Raw genomic sequence first — 23,089 nt, 5'->3', positions numbered from 1 at the left:
GGGGCCCACAGCCAATCTCCCCCCCCCCCCCCGCTATTTCCCAGGGCCTGTTGAAGTCTGTTGTCAGGCCTAACTACAGCACCCAGATGCTTAGCTCCCTCCCCCTCTTCCACCCGAGGTACAAATGCAAAGTTATATTAAATTTACCTCCTTCCTCATTGTGAAGTAAAATATACACAGCCTTTGACACTGGTTATATTATCAACCAAAAATAAGTTTATTAACTATGAAAAGGTACATTTTAAGTGGTCAAAGAAGTAGCAAACAGAATAAAGAAGATTATTAAGAAAATAATACAAAGCACTCAATCTATGATAGATTCACTAACAACTGGTTAGAAATAATTTCACTCTATTCTAATAACTGTTTCAGGTAGACTCCTTCACAGGTTAGGTAACTCTTAGCCTGGGTCCACATCTCTCCCCCAGCATCAGGTACAACCCTTTTGTTTCTAAGTGTTTTCAGTATCGCGTTGGGGTGGATAGTCAGAGGTAAAGCAAGCTGAAGACAATGATTATTTTCTGCCCCCTTATAGCATTTCCATAAGGCAGGAAACCTTTGTCTGATCTCTTTCCCCCCTGTTCCCCATTGAACAGTTCAGCAGACCAAGATGCAGATTAGGGTTTGTCTACACATTTGTGGTTAAAGCACTGCTATGACAGAACTTAATACAGCAGGGTGGTCACGGAAAGAATGCGGTGAAAGAGATCTCCCAGTGTTCTAGGTAAACCACCCCTGCAAGGGGAGTAGCTAATAGTGCTGGGGACCAGCTAACACTGGTGCTATACAGCACTATAACTTGCTGTGCTTGGGTGGGTTGGTGTGGTGCAGTCCAGGTGGTGCTGAGCGCTGGCTGCTCTTAGCCCTGTTCCTCTTGCCCAAGACCCTGCTACTACCGGATACCCCACAGCCAAATCACCTCCTCCCACCCCCATGGCCCAGGGTAGTCTGCTGCCAGCTCTGACTACCCCACCCAGATGTTCACATGGCCTATTGGGATGCAAACCTAAAGTTATATGAAGTTTGTCTCCCTCCTCATTGTGAAGGAAGATATGAACAGCCTTTTGCACATACCCCCATCAACTTGAGGGATGTTTTTTTCATACCCCAAAGCAAGAAAGTTACAGTGTAGTAACTTGCCAGTGTAGACAAGCCCATAGTATCAGGAGACCAAGTCACCTGACTTTGAAACTGTACAGCGGTCATGAGTAGTGGGGCTAACAGCTACCATCCTCGGAGTGTGTGGAGCAGTGCTTTGGCACTCCTGCAGCAATTCTTAAGGGGCCCAGGGCTCTGGTCACCACTGCTCCTGGAGCTCTCAGCCCCGTTGAATCTCTGGGTTCTGGGGCAATTGTCCCTTTTGCGCCCCACCCCCATGTCAGTGGGCCTGACCATGAATCAGAAGCAGTGTGGAGTATCCCCTGGAAGTCAAGCCTATTCACAGTCCATTGTCCACATTGATGGGCCCATCAGCCTTGTCTGGCTTTTCTATCATGGTCCCTGAAGTGTCAGTAGTGGGAGTGACCCAAAGCAGCAAATATGAAATAGAGAGACACGGGTCAATACTCCTAATTTGATCTACAAAAATGATACATGCATACAAATAGGAAAATAATATTCGGTAAATTATAACCTTTCCAATGATACCTTATATGAATTATCTTGCATAAAGCATATCTCAGTTATGGTATATGCATACTATAAATTTTTCTCAAAGAATATGCAATGCCACATCACAATAGTAAAGAAAAATTGAGTGTCAGAACTTCAGTTAGACACAGAGAGAACTGGAGGAAGAATTAATAAAAAACAAGAAACAAAAACCAGCAAAATAAACAGTATGCCATGCAAGGCAATTCCAGCATTAACATTTCTGAATATGAGATATCAAGGAAGAGTTATTGATTAGCAGGGCTCACCAAACTGCGGTAAGCCCCGCTCGTCAGCCACGCTGTCTGGCAATCTGCGCATGCGCAGATCGCCTGAACCCAGCTCTTCCGGGTTGCAATCTACTCACCACGGGTGAGTAGACTGCATTATTTGTCAAACCCTCTTGATTAGGATACATCCCTCTTCCCACACCTATACAGGGACAAAGGGTCCTATGATAGCAGACTAGGTACAGTTCAGCCATTTCTTTAGAAAGAGGATACCTGTAGCCACAAGCAGGATGCACACCCCAGCATGCAGTAGGACCAAGCTCTAACCAAAGAAGTCATTTGGGGCAACAGATCTTCAATTATATAAATCCAAAGCTGCAGCATTAGCCACAGAGCAGCCCAAAGGTGTTTTGCAAGCCCGCTGATTAAGATTCTTTCCCCCAGTGCACAACTAGCTACTTAGGCTTCCACTGAGGAAAGGTGTTGCCCCTAATGCAGGAGTGGACAATAAGCAGCCCACAGCCTGGACACAGTTCACCAGGGTTAGTCTCTGGCAGGTTGCCAGATGTTTTATTTATCTAGGCTGTGCCTGTGGATGCTTATCACTGCTCCTGCTGGCCGCAGTTCACCGTTCCTGGACAATGGAAGCTGTGGGAAGGAATGGTCCAGCCTGTGCCAGTTCCTGCAATTTCCATTGGTTGAACTGCAATCAATGGGAGCTGCAAGCAGCTGTGGTGAACTGTATGCCATAATTATTAAAATCTAGTCTGATAAGTAAAATCTAGTTTGACAAGTTGCCCTGCCCTACTTCTAGAGAGGGTATGGGGAGAAAGGGGTCACAACTGCCGGCCACGACACTTTTTAATCTATGGGGAAAGAGAGAAGAAGCTTCTGTTTTACTATTTTTATCAACTGTTAAATGAAAGTAGCATATTACAAATCACGTTAGTGGAGATATTCTTTAGGCAGCAAGATTGTAAATGGATCTTCCATGAAAAGGGATCTAGGGTACAATATGGAGGGTTCATAGCCCTAATAGGCAAATATGTTTAATGGATTCTGAAGAAGTGCAAGAACTAAGGAGGCTAAGTGAGTTCCTACTTTTCTAAATTCTCCTTAATGGTTCTTTTTGATATCCATTAGTGAGAGGATGGAGAGCTCTGGAGATCCATGGAGAAGTGAAGGAACTGATGGGATCCAAGTATAATTTGCTGCATGCAAAAATTTCTTGCATGCATGAAAAATTTCCCTTTTTTCAGGAGTGATCTTGATGAGGTTTTTATATGATCTTTACAGTCTGCCCTGGACCTGACTTGGGTATTCAGATGTCTTCTTTGGATAGTCACTATAAACACACCAAGAGGATTTGGGTCTCTTTATATTTTGTTTGAGACTGTCATCTACTGTTGCACAACAATTTTTGAACATGTAGCCAGGAGAAATGTGATGGGTACATTTTTATTTAAAACTCAATCAAGAAACAGAGCAAATAAACTGAAATGAGCACTATGTGAGGACTACAGATGGGGGCTGCCAATTACAGAGCAGTAGAAAATATCAAAATCTAAAGAAAGAGAAGTTACTCATTTCATGCAGTAATAATTATTCTTCGAGATGTGTGTCCCGGTGGGTGCTCCACTATTGGTGTTGGGCTCATCCCGGCAGCACGGATCGAAGACTTTCAAGCAATCATCAGGCGGGCTGCGCATGTGCAAGCGGAGAGCAGCATTCCCAGCTTTGAAGTAGCACGCGCAGCCCACTTTTCCCTCTATTTCTTCTTTGATGACCTCATGGGCTGCTATTATTGCCCAAAGAAGTGGGGAGGAGGGCAGATCCTAGAGCACCCACAGGGACACACATCTCAAAGAACAATCGTTACTGCATGCAGTGAATAACTTCTCTTTCTTCTTTGAGTGATGTCCCCGTGGGTGCTCCACTGTTGGTGACTGTGTAGCAAGATGGACGGTGGGCTTCGATTAATTGCTACAAATTGTGGAGAGGACCAGAGAGAGTACTGCGGTATCTGTTGTGGAGCATGGCGGAATAGCATAGTGCTTCATGAATGTGTAATTTGATGACCATGTTGCTGCTCTCCGTATTTCCTGGAGCGAGACCCCCTTTAGGAGAGCAGCTGATGTCACCATTGTCTTGGTAGAATGGGGCCTTGGAGTCATCGGTAATGATCTGTTCTGGAGCGAGTAACAGGTAGTAATGCATGATGTTATCAGCTTTGAAATGCGCTGAGAAGACAGTGTTTGTCCCTTGTACCTTTCAGCCAGGGATACCAGCAATGTATGGGATAACCGAAAGGATTGAGTCCTATCAAGATAGAAGGCAATTACCCTTCTAACGTCCAGAGTGTGTAAAGTGGCCTCTTTGGAGCGGTGCAGTTTTGGATAGAAAGTGGGAAAGTCTATCGGTTCATTGATATGGAATTCTGACCAACTTTGGGTAAAAAGGATGTATGAGACCAGAGAATAATCTTGTGCTTGTGAAAGGTCATGTATGGAGGCGAAGCTGTGAGTGCTGCAAGTTCGCTAATCCGCCTTGAGGACATGATTGCGAGGAGGAACAGCATCTTCATGGTGAGGAAGGTAAGTGATAAAATTGCCATTGGTTCGAAAGGTGCTTCTGTGAGTGAGTGGAGGACTAATCCTAAGTCCCACGTGGGAGGTATGGGTGTACGCTGCAGGTGAAGGTTTTATAGACCCTTCCAGAATCTCTTAGAGATGAGATGGGAAAATATGGAGAACCCATCAATGGAGGGGATGAAAGGCAATAATGGCTGCTACGTGCACTCAGAGTGATGAGAGAGATAAATGTTGTTGTTTCCGGTGCATAACGTATTCCAGTCTCAGGTGGAGTGGCACCCCAGAGAGTTGGATTCCTCTGTGTGCACACCACTGCGCAAAGCAACACCATTTCTACAGGTAAGTCTTGCATGTTGTTTGCCTTCTGCTGTGCAGCAGTACGCTTCTCATTTGCTGGGAACACTGGCGCTCCACTTCCAAGAACCAGATGAAGTATTGAGCCCTTGTTCTCAGAGAGAAGGTCCAAGTGGTTCGGAAGCAGGGAGGGAGGTCACAGAGACAGTTGATAAAGACATGGGAACCATGTCTGTCGAGACCACACTAGAGCTATTAGAATCACTCGGGCCCTGTCTTCTTGTATCTTTCAGAGGACTCTGGGAACGAGGGGGATAGGAAGAAAGGCATATAGTAAATGGGTCCCCCAAGAAAGGAGCATTGTATCTCCCAGTGAGCCATTTCCTATGCCTGCTCTTGAACAGTACTGGTGGCATTTGGCGTTCTGTCTGGTCGCGAAGAGGTCTATCTGCGGTACACCCCAATGTTGGAAGAGCTCATGGGCGATGTAATAGTGCAGCTCCCACTCGTGCTCTTTGAGGAAGTTTCAGCTGAGGGTGTCTGCCATAATATTCTTGTCCCCAGGTAAGTATGCTGCCGTGATGGTTATGTTGTGGTGGATACACCAATTCTACAGTTTGATTGCCTCTGCGCATAACGATTGGGATCTCGCACCCCCTTGGAGATTGAACATTGTAGTCATGTTGTTGGTGAGGATATGCACCGAAGAACCCTGATGTGTGGGAGGAAGTGCTTGCATGTGTTGTGAACTGCTCAAAGCTCGAGCAAGTTTATGAAGAGTTTGTACTTGTCTTTGGACTACTTCCATTGTGCGACCTGTTGTTGGAGGGATTTCTCAGTCATGTCACAGCAGGGATCTAAGACATTAGAATACTTGTCTGTATAAAATAACTATCACTCTAAACACTGAATATAAAAAAGCAAGGCACTTCGTGTGAAAAAAGAAAGCAGAATTTTTTAAAACTGGCTCATATCTGACATGAGGTGTTTTGAAGCAGGCACAACCACAGAAAAGCGATTTACTTTTTACAGAACTGTATATAAAGCAAATAATTTTGCCATGATATCCCAAACGGCTATCATTCTAGAGACAAGATGGGACTTGTGTTGGTGAGAGACACAATAAAAGATATTACCTCACCCAGCTTGATTCTCTAATATCCCGGGACCAAAACAGCTTCAACAACACTGCATTCAACTTCATTCTAACCTTTATATGAGCTTTGTTGGATAACTCAAAGATAATTATTGCTTGGCTTTCACCTACACTAACGGTACTACTCAACCTGCCAAGGATAGAAGATGGCATTCGGCATGGGACAAATATGCAAAATGAGGATTTGTTCCTTTAGGGCAGTGGTCTCCAACTTTTTTACGCCCAAGATCACCTTTTAAATGTCAGGACAAGCCAAGATCTACCTACCCCATCCCTTCCCCAAAACTCCACCTCTTCCTTGAGGACCTGACCTCTCTTTTCCCCCTCTCTCCATCACTTGCTATCCCTGGCCCTTATAAACTCTCAGGGTATAGCTACACTGTCACTTTTTTTGGAAATGAAAAGAAGAAAGAAGAAATTTTTCTGACATCTGGCCCATCTAGACTGGGCCAAATGTTGGAAAACCAACTTATTTTGGAAGACCCCTTATTCCTTGTGGAACAAAGTATACAGGAGCTGTCAGAGAGCATGTTTGCTGGAAAAACTCCTGCATTCTAGCCATTCCCTCACTGGGTTGAGACCACCTCCTCAAGATGATTCTTACCAACAACCACAGGACATACCACACTAATACCAACCCTGGTACCTTCCCTTGCAACAAACCCTGTTGCCAGCTTTGTCCACATATTCACTCTGCTGATACCATTATTGGACCTAACCAAGTGAGTAATAAGATCAAGAACACATATTCCTGTGCATCCAGAAATATAATTTATGCTATCATGTGCCGAAAGTGTCCATCTGCTATGTACATTGGACAAACGTCTCAGACACTTCGCCAAAGGATCAATGCCCACAAAACAGATACAGGCAGTCCCCGGGTTACATACAAGATAGGGACTGTAGGTTTATTCTTAAGTTGAATCTGTATGTAAGTCGGAACTGGCATCCAGATTCAGCTGCTGCTGAAATTGATCAGTTTCAACAGCAGCTGAATCTGGACACCAGTTCCGACTTACATACAGATTCAACTTGAGAACCCCAGGCGTCCCCCAGTCAGCTGCTGCTGAAACTGATCAGCGGCTGATTCCAGGAAGCCCGGGGCAGAGCAACTCTGCCTCGGGCTTCCTGTAGTCAGCCGCTGGTCAGTTTCAGCAGCGGCTGACTTGGGGACGGCTGGGGCAGAGCAGCTCGGGTGCTGCTGGGTTGGTCCAGTAGCGCAGCCGTTCCTCGGCACTACTGGACCAACCCAGCAGCACCCCAGCTGCTCTGCCCCAGGCGTCCTTATTCAGCCGCTGCTGAAACTGATCAGCAGCGGCTGAATCAGGACTCCTGGGGAAGAGCAGCTGGGGTGCTGCCGGGTTGGTCCAGTAGCGCCAAGGAGCGGTGCTGCGGGACCAACCGGCAGCGTGCCACCTGCTCTACCACAGGCCCTGGGCTTTGCTCCACGTCTCCCTGGTCTGCTGGAGGGGGGGCACTAGCTGCGTCCCCCCCAGCAGACCAGGGAGACGCGGAGCAAAGCGGCGGAGGACCCGGGGCCGGACCTGCGGCACTTCCAGATCAGCTGGAAGCGCCGTGGGTCCGGCCCCGGGTCCTCCGCGGCTTTGCTCAGCGTCTCCCTGGTCTGCTGGCTCCCCCAGCAGACCAGGGAGACAGGGAGCAGCTTTTCTCGCCCCGGAGGAGGTGGGCGGTGGGACCAGGCGTCCCACCGCTCCAGTCCTCCGGGGCGAGAAAATCCCCGTTCGTAACTGTGGATCCGACATAAGTCGGATCCGCGTAACTCGGGGACTGCCTGTATTTGACAGGATCACAAAGAAAAAACAGTTTCTTGCCATTTCAACCAGAAAGGACATTGTCTCAACGACTTAATTACCTGCATCCTGCTTCAAAAGCCTTTTAAAACTGCACTTGAAAGGGAATCCTTTGAACTGTTATTCATGCTAAAATTTGACACTTTGCGTGGGGGGTCTTAACAAAGACTCTCGTTATCTTACCCATTACAAAGATAGCTTCCCCAATTATCACCTCTAATATCATTAGCTCACTGACATTTACCTTCCCCCCGCCCCCTCCTCGCATCCCCCTTCTGTTCTGAAATTTGATTTGGCCTTTTCATATGTTTTTTTTTTCTTAATTGTATCCTTTGGTATATATGGTTGTGACTATTTTCTTCCACTATTTGATCTGAGGAAATGGGTCTGGCCCATGAAAGCTCATCATCTAATAAACCATCTTGTTAATCTTTAAAGTGCTACATAGTCCTATATTTTGCTTCAGCTACACCAGACTAACAAGGCTACATTTCTATCACTATGGGTTGAGACAGGAGGTGTGGGCTCGGGTGGGAATGAGGGGTGTGGGAAGGTGTGAGAGGTGAAAGTTCTGGGAGGGAATTTGGATGCAGGAGGATGTGGAGAAGGGGTTAGGGTTGGCTCAGGGAGGGGGTTCCAGGCTGGGGAGTGCTGGCCTTAGGTGGAGGGTTGGGGTGCTGAGCAAGCCACAGGCTTGTGGATGTGAGGGTGCAGGAGTTTGGGTTGGCGGTGTGAGGGGATAAGGGCAGAGAGGTTGGGAGTATGATGGGATCAGGACATAGATTTGCAGTGTGTGAATGGTGCAAGAGTGTTGTGGCAGAAGTTTGAGGATGTGGGGGAGCAGGAGTTTGGGGATATGAGAGACTCAGGACAGGGGATTCCAGTGTAGACAGGCTCAGATTTGGAGTCAGGAGGGGGTGGGGGTACAGGAGTCTTATGATGCTGTGGCCAGATGAGGACTTGGCCCCAATTGGGGGCTTGTTGGCCAGGCTTCATTTTTAAATAAAATATTATGTCAAACACAAAAGGTTTCAGCTTTGTCTTTATTTATGAGAAGGGCGAGTAACCTGTTTTGAGTCAGGGGTCACTGACCCACAGAAAAGTCAGTCGGGGCCACACAAGAGAGATACAAAAACACAACCCCTCAAACCTCACTAATGTGGCCCCAACTGTACTTGTGGGTGCTGGGACAGGGTTCTGGGGCAGGGTGCCAATGTGTGCTGGAGCAGGGGACAGGGTGCTTGTGGGTGCTGGGACAAGTTCTGGGGAAGGGTGCCAATGGGTGCTGGGGCAGGGGACAGGGTGCTTGTGGGTGCTGCGGCAGGGGACAGGGTGCTTGTGTGTGCTAGGGCAGAGGACAGGGTGCCGGTGGGTGCTGGGGCAGGGTACTTTGTGGGGGGTCTAGGTAGAAAGGAGGGGATAGGGACCGATACCTGGGGATCCTGCAGCTGCACGCCAAGGCCCAGCAAGTGTGCGAGCTGCTCCCCCATCTCCCAAACAGTGGCACGGTGCCTGAAACTCTGGTCCATCACATGCCTGATGCCTTCCTGCGTGGGAGGAGGGGGAGTCCTGGACTGCACCAGCCCCAACTGCTGGGACAGTGCATGCTGTAATCCACTCCCCACAGCAGCGCGCACCACCAGAGCAGCTGAAGCCAGTGTACTGGGGACTTTATTCCCCTGCTGCCTTAACACGCGGGGGAAGAGAAGAGGAGAGAGGGAGTCCCGGACCACACCAGCCCCAACTGCTTGGGCAGCACACGCCTTGCTCCTCCGCTCCCCACAGCAGCACGCACTGACCGAATAGCTGGAGCCAGTGCAGTCCTGGATCTCCACACCCTCCCCTGCATGCAGGAAAGCAACAGGGGAACAAAGTCCCCAGCACACAATAGACTGGTGTTTTAGGTACCGCGCCGGCTGTTGGGGCAAGAGGGAGAGCAGCCCTCATACTTCTGGGACCTGGTGCGCAGCTGCAGAACTGTCCCTCAAACCTGCAGGAAGCCTGCACTACCTCCATGGTCCCTGGAGGTAGCATCAGCACGGCCTGCATCTTGGGGGTGGTGGTGGGGCAACGAGGGGGGCCCCCAAAGCCTCGCAATCGATTGGTCAAGCCTTCAGGATCGACCAGTCGATCACGATTGACAGGTTGGTGACCACAGCTTTAGGGCAAGTAACTTTATATCACTGTTTCTTAAACTTATTAAGACCGAGGAACACCAAACAATAACTTTTTTTAATGAGGAACACCAAGGATGCCTGCCTCTTTAAGGGCAGCCATTTTGAACTCTGTTATTCTCCGCAGCACACCTCCGACTGTATGCCACGGAACACAGTTTAAGAAACACTGCTTTATATTGTCTAAGTAATCGGTTTGTTATTTCTCATGCAAGCAATTTTCAACAATAAAAGGGAACACCTGAATTGTGTAGAATGTAGGTAACTGAAATTAAAATGAGGGATGTCCCTCAAAATGAAGTACACTGCACGTTATGTTATTTTTAACACATTGTTGATGTCTCACGAAGATCTTTCATACTCATTTTATTCAGAAGTAATTCAGTTTACATCATTTTATTTTGCTTCCCTTTTTCTTTTAATTCCCTTTTTATTATGGGAACTGTTACACAAAATTTTTCTCTGTTTGGTAAAAAATGAAGTGAATGATCAGCAAAGCCTAGAATTCAACTGCTAAAGGCAAAGAAAAGCTCTTCACCAAGATTACCATCAACACCATTATTTATAAAGGATTAGGCAGAAATCCTGTTTTCTGTTTAATAGAGCCCAATGTGATTTTCTGGTTTTGCTTTGCGTGATAAAAAGTTCCTTGAGCAATTTTTTTACTGTGAAAAAACTCTAAGGAATTGAAACTATTCTAATTTAAATCTACTTTTATAAGAAGGGACAACTCTGAATGGAAAAGAAGCTTCAGTTTTCCAAGATACCAATTAAAATGTAGTTAAACAGGAAATATTTCCTTTTGATTCCAACTCTGAAAGCAATGGAGATGGATGCTCTTAGTTTAGTCTTAACCACAAACAGCCCATAATATAAATCACCATCAATAATTTACCATGTAGTTTGCTGTTGAGAATCTCCTAGGGCTACAAACAGCAGGAAGAGAAAGGAGTTCTTATGCATTCAGCCATGAAGGCCATAGGAAACCAAAAAGACTTTAAATTACATTTTGATAGCTTTTTAAAAGCTGATAAGTGCTAGTAGCTCAATAATCAAGACAGGCTTGTCTATCCTCCTAAATCTGAGGACAGTAGTGTATTCATTTCCTACCAATCCCAGTAAAATACATTTATTTCTTCTTTTCCAGGATTGCCTTTCCACAATCCACCAATTGATAGACTGAATCCTTTTGGTTTTAACTCTCAGAAAAAGGAACTTCTGGTAAAGCATTCATCCCCTGCTGGAACACTGCAGATTGCTAATTAGTTTATTATTTGACTGGTAAATAGATGTCCAAATTAGTACAACATGCAAATTAGAAATGCATCATATGTGTGTACACACATTCACATATATTTCTAATAGGGAGGACGTAGACTTGTAGACATGTAGCTTTAAGAAGAAAAATTAGCATTTTAGACATTTTTTCTTTTCTCCTTTAAGGCATATTGGCTAATCCAACAGCTACAGGGAACATTGCTAACAATGGAGAAAAGCAATGGGAAGGAAATGAAGGAAAGAGGTCTCCAGGGCAAGATTACATTAAATAATTGATTCTACAGCCCTCTCACTTACACTAAAGATGTTCAGAGGCAGGTAATCCAACAACTGTGCAGTTGATAAAACTTTTATCGATTACACAATTAGTTGATAAGAGAAGGCTTCCTCAGTCCTGGATCACGCTAGGTCCAGGATTTACCTTCACTGTGGCTCTGCAGTTTAAATATAGTAAGAGCTTTGCGCAACCTCTCCTGCCCTCTGCGCTGCTGCCTATGGTAGAGGCAGCAGTGGGAGGGGAGGGAGAACAGTGGAGATGGTGTTGGGGGGGGAGCCAGTAGTTGGCTAATCAACTACCCACTCACATCCCTAATTTACTGCCCCCCCAAAAAAAATTAGAGGGCCTGGGCCAGATTCTTGGCTCCATTCTGCCTATTTTGTTTTGTTCCATTGGTGCAAAGTAGCCAGATTTGGGCTTTAAAGAATTCTCCTTGTGGAAAACGATCGCCTTTGAAGTAATACCAGTGACTCCTCCCCTCACTGGTACAGGGAGTATGCTGGAGGAATGAGGTGGCAAAATGGAGGAATGGTGCAGGGGAGCTCTGCTACAGCAGTCTTTTGGTGGCATAAGGTTTGAGACAGGGTGGGGCTGGGTAGCAAAGAGTCACACAACTATAAGTCATTTCCTACCAATCCCTTTCATCCTGAGCTGAGTGGAATATCTAACCCAGGGATGAGCAATAATTTTTGACAGGGGGGGCCACTCCAAGATTTTGGAAAGTGGTTGAGGGCCGCACTCGTCCATGATATTAATGGAGGAGGTGCAGGGTCTGGAATGGAGGTTGGCTGCAGAAGAGAGCTTGGGGGAAAGGGATTGGGGTGCAGGAGGGAGAGTGAGGTCTGGGAGGGAGTTTGGGTGAAGGAGGCAGTTGTGACCTAGGGCAGTGAAATGGGATGCAGGGTTTTAGGATGTGATCTAGGGTAGGAGGGGATTGTGATCTGGGGCAGAGGACTGAGGTGCCAGATATGGGAGGCAGTATAGTGCAGGAGGGGGGGGGGCAGAGGGTTTGAGTATGTTGAATGAGGGGGGGTGGGAGGTGAGAATTGGGGAATGCAAGCTCTGGCCAGGAGACTTACCAGCTACTCGCCCAACCAGCCCACCTGCCTGCAGAGCTAAATGCTTGCAAAGCGTAAAACGTTTCTCAGCCAATTCAGCCAGCCTGCCCCACTCCTGCACCAGCTGCAGAGCCATGTGTTTGTGTGAATAACAGAGCCGGAGAGGAGAGCGCGGTGCTGTGTGTGATGCCTATTATTCAAACAGGCAGCTCCCATTGGCCAGTTTCTGGGATCTGAAGTTTCTGGGATCCCCTGTGTGGCAAACAGGGGCTCTCCGCTGCATCTGTGGGCTGGATCTGGTGGCTTGGCAGGCCAGGTCTGGCCTACGGGCCATATTTTGCCCCAGCATGATCTAACCCCAGCCTTGAGTATTTAGTGAAAGTTTACATTGGGCACCAGGAAATCTCTCTCTTTTTTCCTCTAGGATATATGTCTTTTCCACCCACAATTCAGTTCTAGATTTGTCTGAATGTACCTTAAGGTTTATTGTGAAGAAGGAAGGCCTTTTATTTTGTAGACTTCCAATAAGCAGTGTTGTGTGCACTCTGCAATGGAACTCTAGAGAATTTTCTTCCCCTGATAATGGGTTGGATAAGCCACACAACACACTTGCTTTGCTTTTAAATTCTTATTGCTTTCTGACATCTAATTTATGCCATGATCTCATGCTAATGGGTTGGACTAGGACAGAAGGACAGTAGCTTGATTTCTTGACATGAGAAAGGTTTTTAAAACCTTGGTACCACTAATTTGATGGTATCTTTATACTGCTTCATCTTTGGAAAAAACAGGTCTGGCCACATCACATATCTCCTCCGCCTCCAGCAAATATGTCAGAGGAGTATAGAGCAGGAGTGAGGCACACTGAATGGGTAGCTAATGACATTACTTGGGCAAGGGTTGCACATTTGCTTGACTCTGTCTTGGCCTCCCAACTTGTTTGTCACAGGCTTCAAGAAGGCATAGGCATAGGAAGGAAAAAAAAACCAGCAGACTCAATGGCATAAAGGCTAATTGGTGTTGACAAGGTCAATTTAATAGGAAAGTAAATGTTTTCAGGCATTGTAGTAATTGCCTTACAGAAAATCACGAGAGGAAACTGGGTCTGTCTGTATAGCCATACTGCCCACACAGAGGTAGAACATATGAGAGGCATCCAGGCACAGTAGGTTTCATTGGAAACCCCAAATGCTAACCATTCCGTGACTCTCTCCCTGTACTCACTGTCAAAAGAACTCAGTGGATCAACTACTGGACTAACAGATGGTCTCATGGGAGAAAAGGGTTTTGTTTTTGTTTTTTAAATATTTGGAGCAATTGAAGAGCTTGAATAAAAAGACCTTTAAAATTATTTGTAACTTTCATGTGTCAGAAAGGTTTGGGCATGATCAAATTACAACAGGAGCCAACATTTTGATGAAAATTGGTACAATGTGTGGCATAAAATGTTAGAACAAACAAACAGTCTGTTTTATTAATAATGGCATTGGATTCTGAAATTAAACACAGAAGGTAGGAAGGCCATGAGTAGATTTGAAAAGATACCAATTAAAAAACAAAAGAGCTTTTCTAAAGCCTTGAACAAGTGCAACTTGGATATTCTTCCATATTTAGCTAAAGCTTCAAAAAATATAAAGAACCTCACATACCACAACAATACAAGGGATCTCACTGAAGGTCAATCAGGAAAGCTGTGGAAGAACAGATTATTGAATTCTGGTCTATTGAATCTCAGGCGAGGCCCTGCAGGATGATGCTAGCATGGAAATTTAACCTTCGCTAGGTGCCTCACCAGACTCTGAAGCCCTATTCTCTAAACATTACATCTGCCAGGAAACAAGCAATAATTGTTTGCCAAACCAAGGATTTTCTAGGGGTCACCAAAGGGAAAAAATAGCCAAATCCTGGTTTGTCAAAATCACCCCCATTGCGTTAAAAAAAAAAAAGTTCAGGGATAGCCTCTAGCCACCAGAGGATTGTTTATACATTGTGTTAACTTATGCTGTGTGTGTTTTTTTAACGTGGACAGCCTCATTATAAGGGTCTCTAAAGATTTGGGGGTTGAGTAAGTATACAATTACCCAAACCTACAGAGTTAAGCTGTAGGGCATTGAACACATTGGTATTTCCTTAAGGCCGTCACAGTCACCCACAGAAAGAGCATCAGTAATGTAATCTGGGTGTGAGGAGAGCCGAGACCACACTTGGTAGTTCTTCAGACAGAAACCAGTACAATCTCCATGCTAGCTGAAGGTATTTCTCACTACTGTGCTATCTGTATTTACAGGAGCAGTAGTGAGTCCAATATAAGCCAGGAATGTGAGTAGTTTGATTTTAGGAGTATGGAAATTCTAACAGAGGGTAAGATCAAATCCTCATGATCTTGTTCAGCAACATCATCTGTTTTATATAGATTAATCTAGAGGTTGCTTCTGTTCATCCAGGTACTACTTCTTTTCATGAGGTAGTACAAACTGGGTGACAGCAAGAAATTATGTCTGCTAAGGAAGTTGTATGCCACTGCTATATTGACTGTGTTGAAGCCTGTAGTGTCTCATGACCTCCGCAAGTCAGTTTTAAAAATATTTGTGAAGCAATAGGACTGAACTTTGCAGAACTCAACATATTTGGGCTTGGGGAAGAGGAGCAATTGTTCATTATGAATAGCTGGGATCCACCTGAAAAGAGTAAGTAAAGCTATTTTAGTACAGTACTGCACTGTCCACTCCTGCTAGGTATTGTGAGAAATCAACATCTCAATAAAAACTCATAAGAAGTCAACAGTATAGCCAAAGAAATTATGCATAATTGCTACTGAATTCTTTGCCATGCTATATTCCAAAATAAACTAGATTGTTAACCGTCTAATATGTTGACAGAAAACAGGTGACATTGATTTTGCTTGCTTCTGTCTCCTCAATGATTTTTGGACCAAAAAACCAACCAAACAAAAAAAATCACGAATTGTAGTTGGCTAAATCATGGGCAACAACTGCTGGTGTCATGTGAGCTTGCTGGACTATGACACACTTCAGCAAGATTAGACAACTGTCTGCTCTATAGGGTTGCCAGATGGTTTCAACAAAAATACTGGACACTTGACATTACATCACAATCTACATTACATCTTATTTAGAAAATACCGGACATTTATATTAGTTGTGAGCAAGACACGAGATGTCATTCTTCCATTCTACTCTGCGCTAGTTAGGCCTCAGTTGGAGTATTGTGTCCAGTTCTGGGCACCGCATTTCAAGAAAGATGTGGAGAAATTGATGAGGGTCTAGAGAAGAGCAACAAGAATGATTAAAGGTCTAGAGAACATGACCGATGAAGGAAGGCTGAAAGAATTGGGTTTGTTTAGTTTAGAAAAGAGAAGATCGAGGGGGGACATGATAGCAGTTTTCAGGTATCTAAAAGGGTGTCATAAGGAGGAGGGAGAAAACTTGTTCATCTTGGCCTCTGAGGATAGAACAAGAAGCAATGGGCATAAACTGCAGCAAAGGAGGTTTAGGTTGGACGTTAGGAAAAAGTTCCTAACTGTCAGGGTAGTCTGTCAGGGTAGTCAAACACTGGAATAAATTGCCCAGGGAGGTTGTGGAATCCTCATCTCTGGAGATATTTAAGAGTAGGTTAGATAAATGTCTATCAGAGATGGTCTAGACAGTATTTGGTCCTGCTATGGGGGCAGGGGACTGGACTCGATGACGTCTCGAGGTCCCTTCCAGTCCTAGTATTCTATGATTCTCATTTATATTTTCTCAATTTGTTTCCCAAATAGAAAGCTCAAATACTGGACTGTCCGGTTCAAAACTGGACACCTGGCAACCCTACTTGTCTGTAGGCAACATTGATGTTCTTGGTCAGGAATGGGCCCAGCCATTCTTCACTATCCTCCAACAACCGTAAGGGAGAAGGCTTCCTTTCTTCACATAGGGTTCTCAGACATCTCTCAGAACTTTCTGGGGTTCCATTTGTATGATTGGATCAAACTCTATCAAGGAAAGGGAAATAATTGTCACTGATTTAATGTAATGTCTTTGCTTCCTCCAAGACCAGTTTTAGCTGGGTCATTGTTTTCTGTGAAGCAGAATGAGAGCTCTTTTCAGTGAGTAATTCTTCCTTTGCTGGCTGGATGAAGGTAAACTGTTAGACTGGCCTAACCTGTTGCATGTCTGGAAGGCTGTCCCAAGTGTTTGCAATCCTGGGCAAAATCCAGCTGGGGTAATTCAGGCCAATATGGGAAGTGTGTAAACTGGTATGCCTTCTTCCCAGAGGTTTTAGAACTCTACTGAAATAAAAACTACCATAGGACCAATAAAATGGAACCCAGGCTCTATTTTCAGAGTCGGTAAGCAGCATTTCAGTGTGCAGATCTTGGTTGCTGGCTTGTCACTTATTTCTGGAACAAGACTCAGACATGAGGAGGTGCACCTTGGATGTATAGTGTCCCTTACCAGGTCACATCATGCATGATTCATAGCGAGAGGCCTGGGATGCAGGAACTGGGGTGGGGTGTCACTTGTCCAACATATATCCAGGGCATCCAAACGTTTCAGGGGATGAGAGCCACAGTTTCGGTGGATGCAGTCCATTATTGTCTTAGGCTGCCTTTGACAATAAAGAGGTAAATAAAAGCTCTGGGCCTGAGATGTTTTCAATATGCTAAAATTAGATTTCATTAATAGCGTTCATATTTCATGAGGTATCTGAGTAATCTTTCAGTCCATCAAATTAAATGATGGGACACTGCTGCTACGCTGGTGAAGCAAAAACAAGAAAATGCTTTTTCAGGGTTTAAATTGTTAATAAAATAGATATTCAAATAAAAATAATCTGTATAAAGTTTGTTGTGTTTACTTGAAAAAACACATTCTTCCTAGCAACTGTTTAAATGAAGCTTACAGATGCTACATGCCTTATTAAAGGCCTTTGATTGAAAAAATATGGCTTGCTAATACTGTATTCTGAGTCATCTATTTTCCCATCTGCTAGCAATTCTTACAATATGAACTATCAACAGAATGGCTAACAACAATAATTTGCTATGGCAATTGCAATACTGGATTGCCTATAGCACTTTCTAAGATTCAACCAGTGCATGCCTCAGATTGTTTTATATTGTTAGTGGCCTCAAGTAACAGACACTCTTCTTTTCTCTTCATCTCTTCATAATAGTTGATTCCCTCACTTCTGTAGAACAGTCTGGTTTTGCTTTATAGAGTGTGGTCCATAGAGGACTTTATGCTCATTTCTACCAATATTAAAAGCTGGAATTTGAGCCAGAGTGTAAGAGGTCAAGAGTCAGCCCATTTATCTTTTTGTTTAACACCCAAACAGACACAGATCCTGCTCACCTTACTCAGAAAAGCAGTCATATTTGTCTTGGCTGCACAAGGATTTTTTTTTTCAGGTTTTCCACATTTGCTATCACCAGTGTAGCAATGGAGGAGCACTGGTGTAGGCAAGGCAGCAGCAGCAAGCAGTTTAAGCACTGTATCATGTAGGTCTGCCCTGAGCAAGGTTAGACAGTGTGTTGCATGAGACATCAATGGCCATTTATAGCTCTGCCTACTCTGGCATTCCCATGATATCACACTGGTGGGAAATCTTAGGGGGGAAAAGGTAAATATAGCTATTGACTTTGATGGATTTGAAAAAAAACTGTTGTCTTCCAAAATCTGCTGCTTATATACATTCCACTTATGAGTGTGCATGCTGTGTCTACAGATTGCTGGAGAGTTTTCTGTTAGCCATACCCATTGGGCAAGCAGGGAAACCCCCTGGAGTGGTGCTGCCATAGAGGTACATATATACTTCTGCTGGCCCTCCATCCCCTCAGTTTCTTCTTGCCAGAATCCTCCAACACCGGGGAGGCAGGTGGGATGTGGAATGGACATGAACAACACATCTCAAAGAACAACAGTTACAAAGGTAAGTAACCATTTTTCCTTCTTCGAGTGCTTGCTTATGTCCATTCCACTTAGGTGACTCCAAAGCCAAACCCAAGGAGGCGGGGTCGGAGCCAACAGAGAGACAGACTGCAACACTGCCCTGTGCACTGCCCCGTCCTCCTTGGTGTGCTGTGCTATGGCATAGTGGTTCGCATAATTGCACTGACTACCTGCTCTGTAGATCTCTACGATGGGCGCCAGAGCTATAAAGGCAGAGAAAGATGCTTGGGCCCTGGTTGAATGGGCTGTGATATGTGGGGCTGGAATATGCGCCAGCTCATAGCACGCCCTAATATAGGAAATGATCCAGGATGAAATACATTGGGCTGACACTAGCAGGCCCTTCATTCTGTCAGCTATGGACACAAATAGCTGGGGAGACTTACAAAAGGGTTTAGTCCTTTCCAAATAAAAGGCTAAGGCTCATTTAACATCTAAGGGGTGTAAAGCCTGCTCTGTCCCAAAACTGTGGAGTTTGGGGTAAAAGAAAAATGTCCTGATGAAAGTGGAAGTGGGACACCACGTTGGGCAGGAATGCAGGGTGAGGGAGAAGCCTGACCTTGTCCTTGAAGAAAACTGTATGGAGGGTCTACCATTAGGGCCCACAGCTCCAAAACCCGCCTATCAGAGGTAATGGCCACAAGGAAGGACATTTTCAAGGTCGGGTGAAGGAGACTGACCCCAACACTCCCTCAGAGCCACCTATGGCTGCCAACACTCCTGCTGTTCCTTTGGCTACCACTGGCCAGGGACGCAGGAGAGCTCTGGCTTGCACTGGTGCAGAGATCCTGGACCTCACTGTGGTCTGGGGGGAGGAGACCAACCTCCAGGATCTCTGCAACAGGAAAAGGAATGCCGCCAGCCTAGCTGACAAAGGCCATAACCAGACACTTGACCAAGTCTGGATGAAGATCAAGGAGCTCCGGCAGGCCTACCACAAGACCAGGGAGCAGAACTGATGCTCCATGATTGCACCCCACACCTGCTGCTACTTTGACTAGCTGAATGCCATCCTTGGAGGGAGGGGCCGGTCACCTCCCTCCATTGTCATGGAGTCCAGCCAGGACATGCTCAGTGTCAGCCTCTAAAAGGGCGGGGTTGCAGATGATAATGAGGAGGAGGAGGCCAGCCAGGCAACCATGCCCACCATCCAGGACCTGCTCTTCACCCTGGAACCAGTCCCTCTCTCTGCCAGAATGTCTCTCAGGCTTCAGAAGAACCCAGGGAAGTTACTTCAGGTGAGTTCTACAACTTTCCCTATATGCAGGCGGGGGCAGGTGACGGGCTGCACGTTCCAGCCTGGAGGGGGGGTGTCACACGTGCACGTGGGTGCATGTAGAGTACTAGGCCATCACACTCAGCCCCAGAACACAAAAACCCCTCACATGGTTCCTGGAGAGATTCCTTCTGACAAAGTTCCTGGAGAGGCCTGCCTTACTCCAGCCTCCATGGTGGGACACCTTTCCACAAGAAGACAACACTAAGGAGTCTGAGGTCATGGAAACACACAGCAGTGCCACACACAGCACAGGCTAATGCCCCCACTAAGGCAGAGTCCAGTCCCGGTCAAGTGCTGCAATGCAGAGGAGACTGATCACCTGCATGATAACCTGCTGGGGTGGGAGGAAGAAGAGGGGAGCCAAGTAACACTCTCTCCAGGAAATGGTATCTGCCGCTCACACATACTTTCCCCAATACTACCTTTCCCCTCCCCTCCCCCAGTGGGCAGGGATAGAAGTTCTCTTTCTGTGTTACTGAAATCTGATGGAGTAATTAGCATGACTGGAATATTAAAATCAATGGGTATACTTTATTTAGAAATGCTTAAGTGGGCAAAAGGATGAGTGGCATTTTATGTCATAAATGGAATCACCAAATTTCCAGGTTACTGACAACTTGGAAAAATTATCTTGAATCATTATTGATCAATGACCTAAAAAATATAGCACAAAATAGAGTATTTGTATCTACTACAAATCACTATAGCACACTAGGGAACAGGGTGACCACCTTTTTATGTGCCTCTCCTACAATGCATAGGAAAAAAACCTTCAGGGTTATAGGGACTTCAATTTGAGCGAAATACACTAGAAGCCTCATACAGCCAGAACTAAAATATCCTTGAAGTTTCTAAACATTAGGGTATGTCTAGATTACAGGCTTTTGTCGACAAAGCTTCTGTTGACAAAGAGTGTCTAGACTACGTCCAGTTCTGTTGATAAAGCAAGCTGCAAAGGACAGTGTAGATGCAACAATGCCTTCTGTCAACAGAACTCTGTCGACAAAAGGCATTATTCCTCATGGAATGAGGTTTACAGCCATCGACAAAACTGCCGAGTTCTGTTGACGTTATGTCAACAGAACTCAGTGGCAGTGTAGCCACAGGTACAGTTTTGTCGACAAAAGTTCACTTTTGTCGACAAAACCCTGTAGTCTAGACATACCCTTTGAGATGACAATGTCCTAACTCAAAAAGTGTGGTATCTAGCATGGAGGAATTCTATATTAGACCTCATTTTGACAGATAAAGAAGAACTGATCACAGAACCAAAAAATTAATGGCACCTTAGGTCTTTACATGATCTTTACATGATCACGTTTATAATATGCAGCAGAATAAAGTCCAGACCAGTAACATATATACTAGGTGCTTGAACAGGGACAATTTCAGAAAGCTGAAAACAATTGTCAGCCAGATCAGAGGGGAGGAAAATGCAACAAGAAAAATGAGAATGATAACTGGGAACAATTTAAAGAACCTCTTACCAGATGCCCTAAAAGCTGCAATCCCAACATTGAGGAAGGAGGACAGACTGGTTAAAAAAGCCAATTTGGTTTAAAAGGGAAGTGAAGCAGCTATAAAAATAATAAAAAAGATTTATAACAAATTAAAGAAAAGGAGAGCTAATAATAATGAATATAAATCAGAAATTAGGAATTGCAGAAGGGACACAAGGGGAAATCTTTAAGCAGCAGAGCTAAGAATAATGAAAAGTTATTAAAATACATTAGGAACAAAAAAATCCTGACAATGGTACAGATTCATTAGTAGACAGAAATGGTAGAATTATCAATTATAATGCAGAAAAAGTAGAAGTATGCAATATATATTTCAGTTTGTATTTGGGGAAAAACAGTTAATATAGTCTTATATCATATTATTTTACTTTCACTAATAATTCTGCTTCAGTTAAGATGTTGGATTTTAAAAGTAGACATGTAAAAATCACAAATCTTTTGTGATAATAAAATTTCAGTCCATTTACATCTAGATATACCTCAAAGGTGGTATTACGGAAACCTAATGGAATGTACAGCACAACTGCAATGTTAAAAGGCTATTAACACTATTTCCATTTCACTAGTATCACTGGAGGATGTTCAAGAGCAGCTACTAATGTCAGAAATTTTTAACCCCTCAAGTTTTGATAACTTGCATTCAAGAGTTTAAAAGAGCTGGCTGAAAAGCTCACTGGACCATTAATGTTGATCTTCAGTATGTCTTAGAGCAGTGGGGAAATTCTAGAAGACTACAAAACAGCTAATGTTGTGCCATCTTTGAAAAAAGGCAAAAAGGCCAAGCAGAGTAATTAAAGGTCTGTCAGCTTGACACTGATCCCAGACAAGATGATGACATGGCTGATATGGGACTCTATCAATCAAATTTGTAATTTTGTAAAAAATATCAAGTTAGGCAGGATCTATTTTCCAAAAATGCATATTCGTTTTTGTTAAGTAGATTATTCTTTTATCATTCTTTATTAATAAAGGTAATAATGTTGATATAATAGACTACTTTAAGGTGTTTGAGTTGATACTGCACAACATTTCAGTTTAAAAAACTAGAATGATATGAAATTAACACGGCACTCATAGATTAAAAATTGACGGAGAGGTCTCAAAATGAAATTGTAAATGGAGAATTGTCAGCAAGTGGGGGTCATTCCAGTGGGGTCCCATAAGGATTGATTCTTGGCCCTATAGGTATTCAACATTTCTAATTAATGATTTGGAAGAAAACATAAAATTACTGAAAGTCTGCAGATGATACAAACGGAAGGAATTATAAATAATGAAGAAAGCAAGTAACTGATTCAGAGATTTGGATCACTTGGTAAACTCAGCATAAGCAAATAATGTGTGTTTTAATAAGGCTACATATAAACACATCTAGGAACAAAGATTGTAGGTCATACTTACAAGTGGAGGACTCTGTCCTAGGAAGCAGTGGCTCTGAAAAAGATTTGGAGGTGATGGATAATAAGCTAAACATGAACTCCTAGTGTGATGTTGTGGCTAAAAGTGCTATTGTCATCCTTGGATTCATTACCAAGGGAATCTCAAATAGGATATTTTACTTATTTTGCGTCTATATTTGGCACAGGTACAACTGCTGCTGAAATGCTATGTCCACCTCTGGTGTCCACAATTGAAGAATTGTTGTTGATAAATACAAGAGAAAAGCCATGAGAATGATTAAAGCATTAGAAAACATGCCTGATAGTGAAAGATCCAAAAACCGAAATCTATATATCTTAACAAAAGAGAAGGCTAACGGATGACAATTACAGTATATAAGTATCTTCATGTGAACAAATGTTGAATAATAGACTCTT

General features: G+C 44.4%; 1 protein-coding gene across 4 annotated transcripts in view; it reads right to left on the bottom strand.

Moving 5' to 3' along the window:
* STK3 (serine/threonine kinase 3) overlaps window positions 1–23,089 on the bottom strand; it is a 318,957-nt gene that overhangs the window by 4,782 nt on the left and 291,086 nt on the right. The window contains exon 11 of one of the 4 annotated variants that reach the window (XM_075920321.1): window positions 22,674–22,706. The exons of the other annotated variants lie outside the window; for them this stretch is intronic. Within the exon in view, the coding sequence (XP_075776436.1) occupies window positions 22,674–22,706 (33 nt within the window). The remainder of the gene's footprint in view (window positions 1–22,673; window positions 22,707–23,089) is intronic. 4 annotated transcript variants of the gene reach the window in all.

This window comes from Pelodiscus sinensis, chromosome 2 (assembly GCF_049634645.1).
Source record: "Pelodiscus sinensis isolate JC-2024 chromosome 2, ASM4963464v1, whole genome shotgun sequence".
Lineage (NCBI taxonomy): Eukaryota > Metazoa > Chordata > Testudines > Trionychidae > Pelodiscus > Pelodiscus sinensis.
This window is presented reverse-complemented; position numbering and strand designations above follow the sequence as displayed.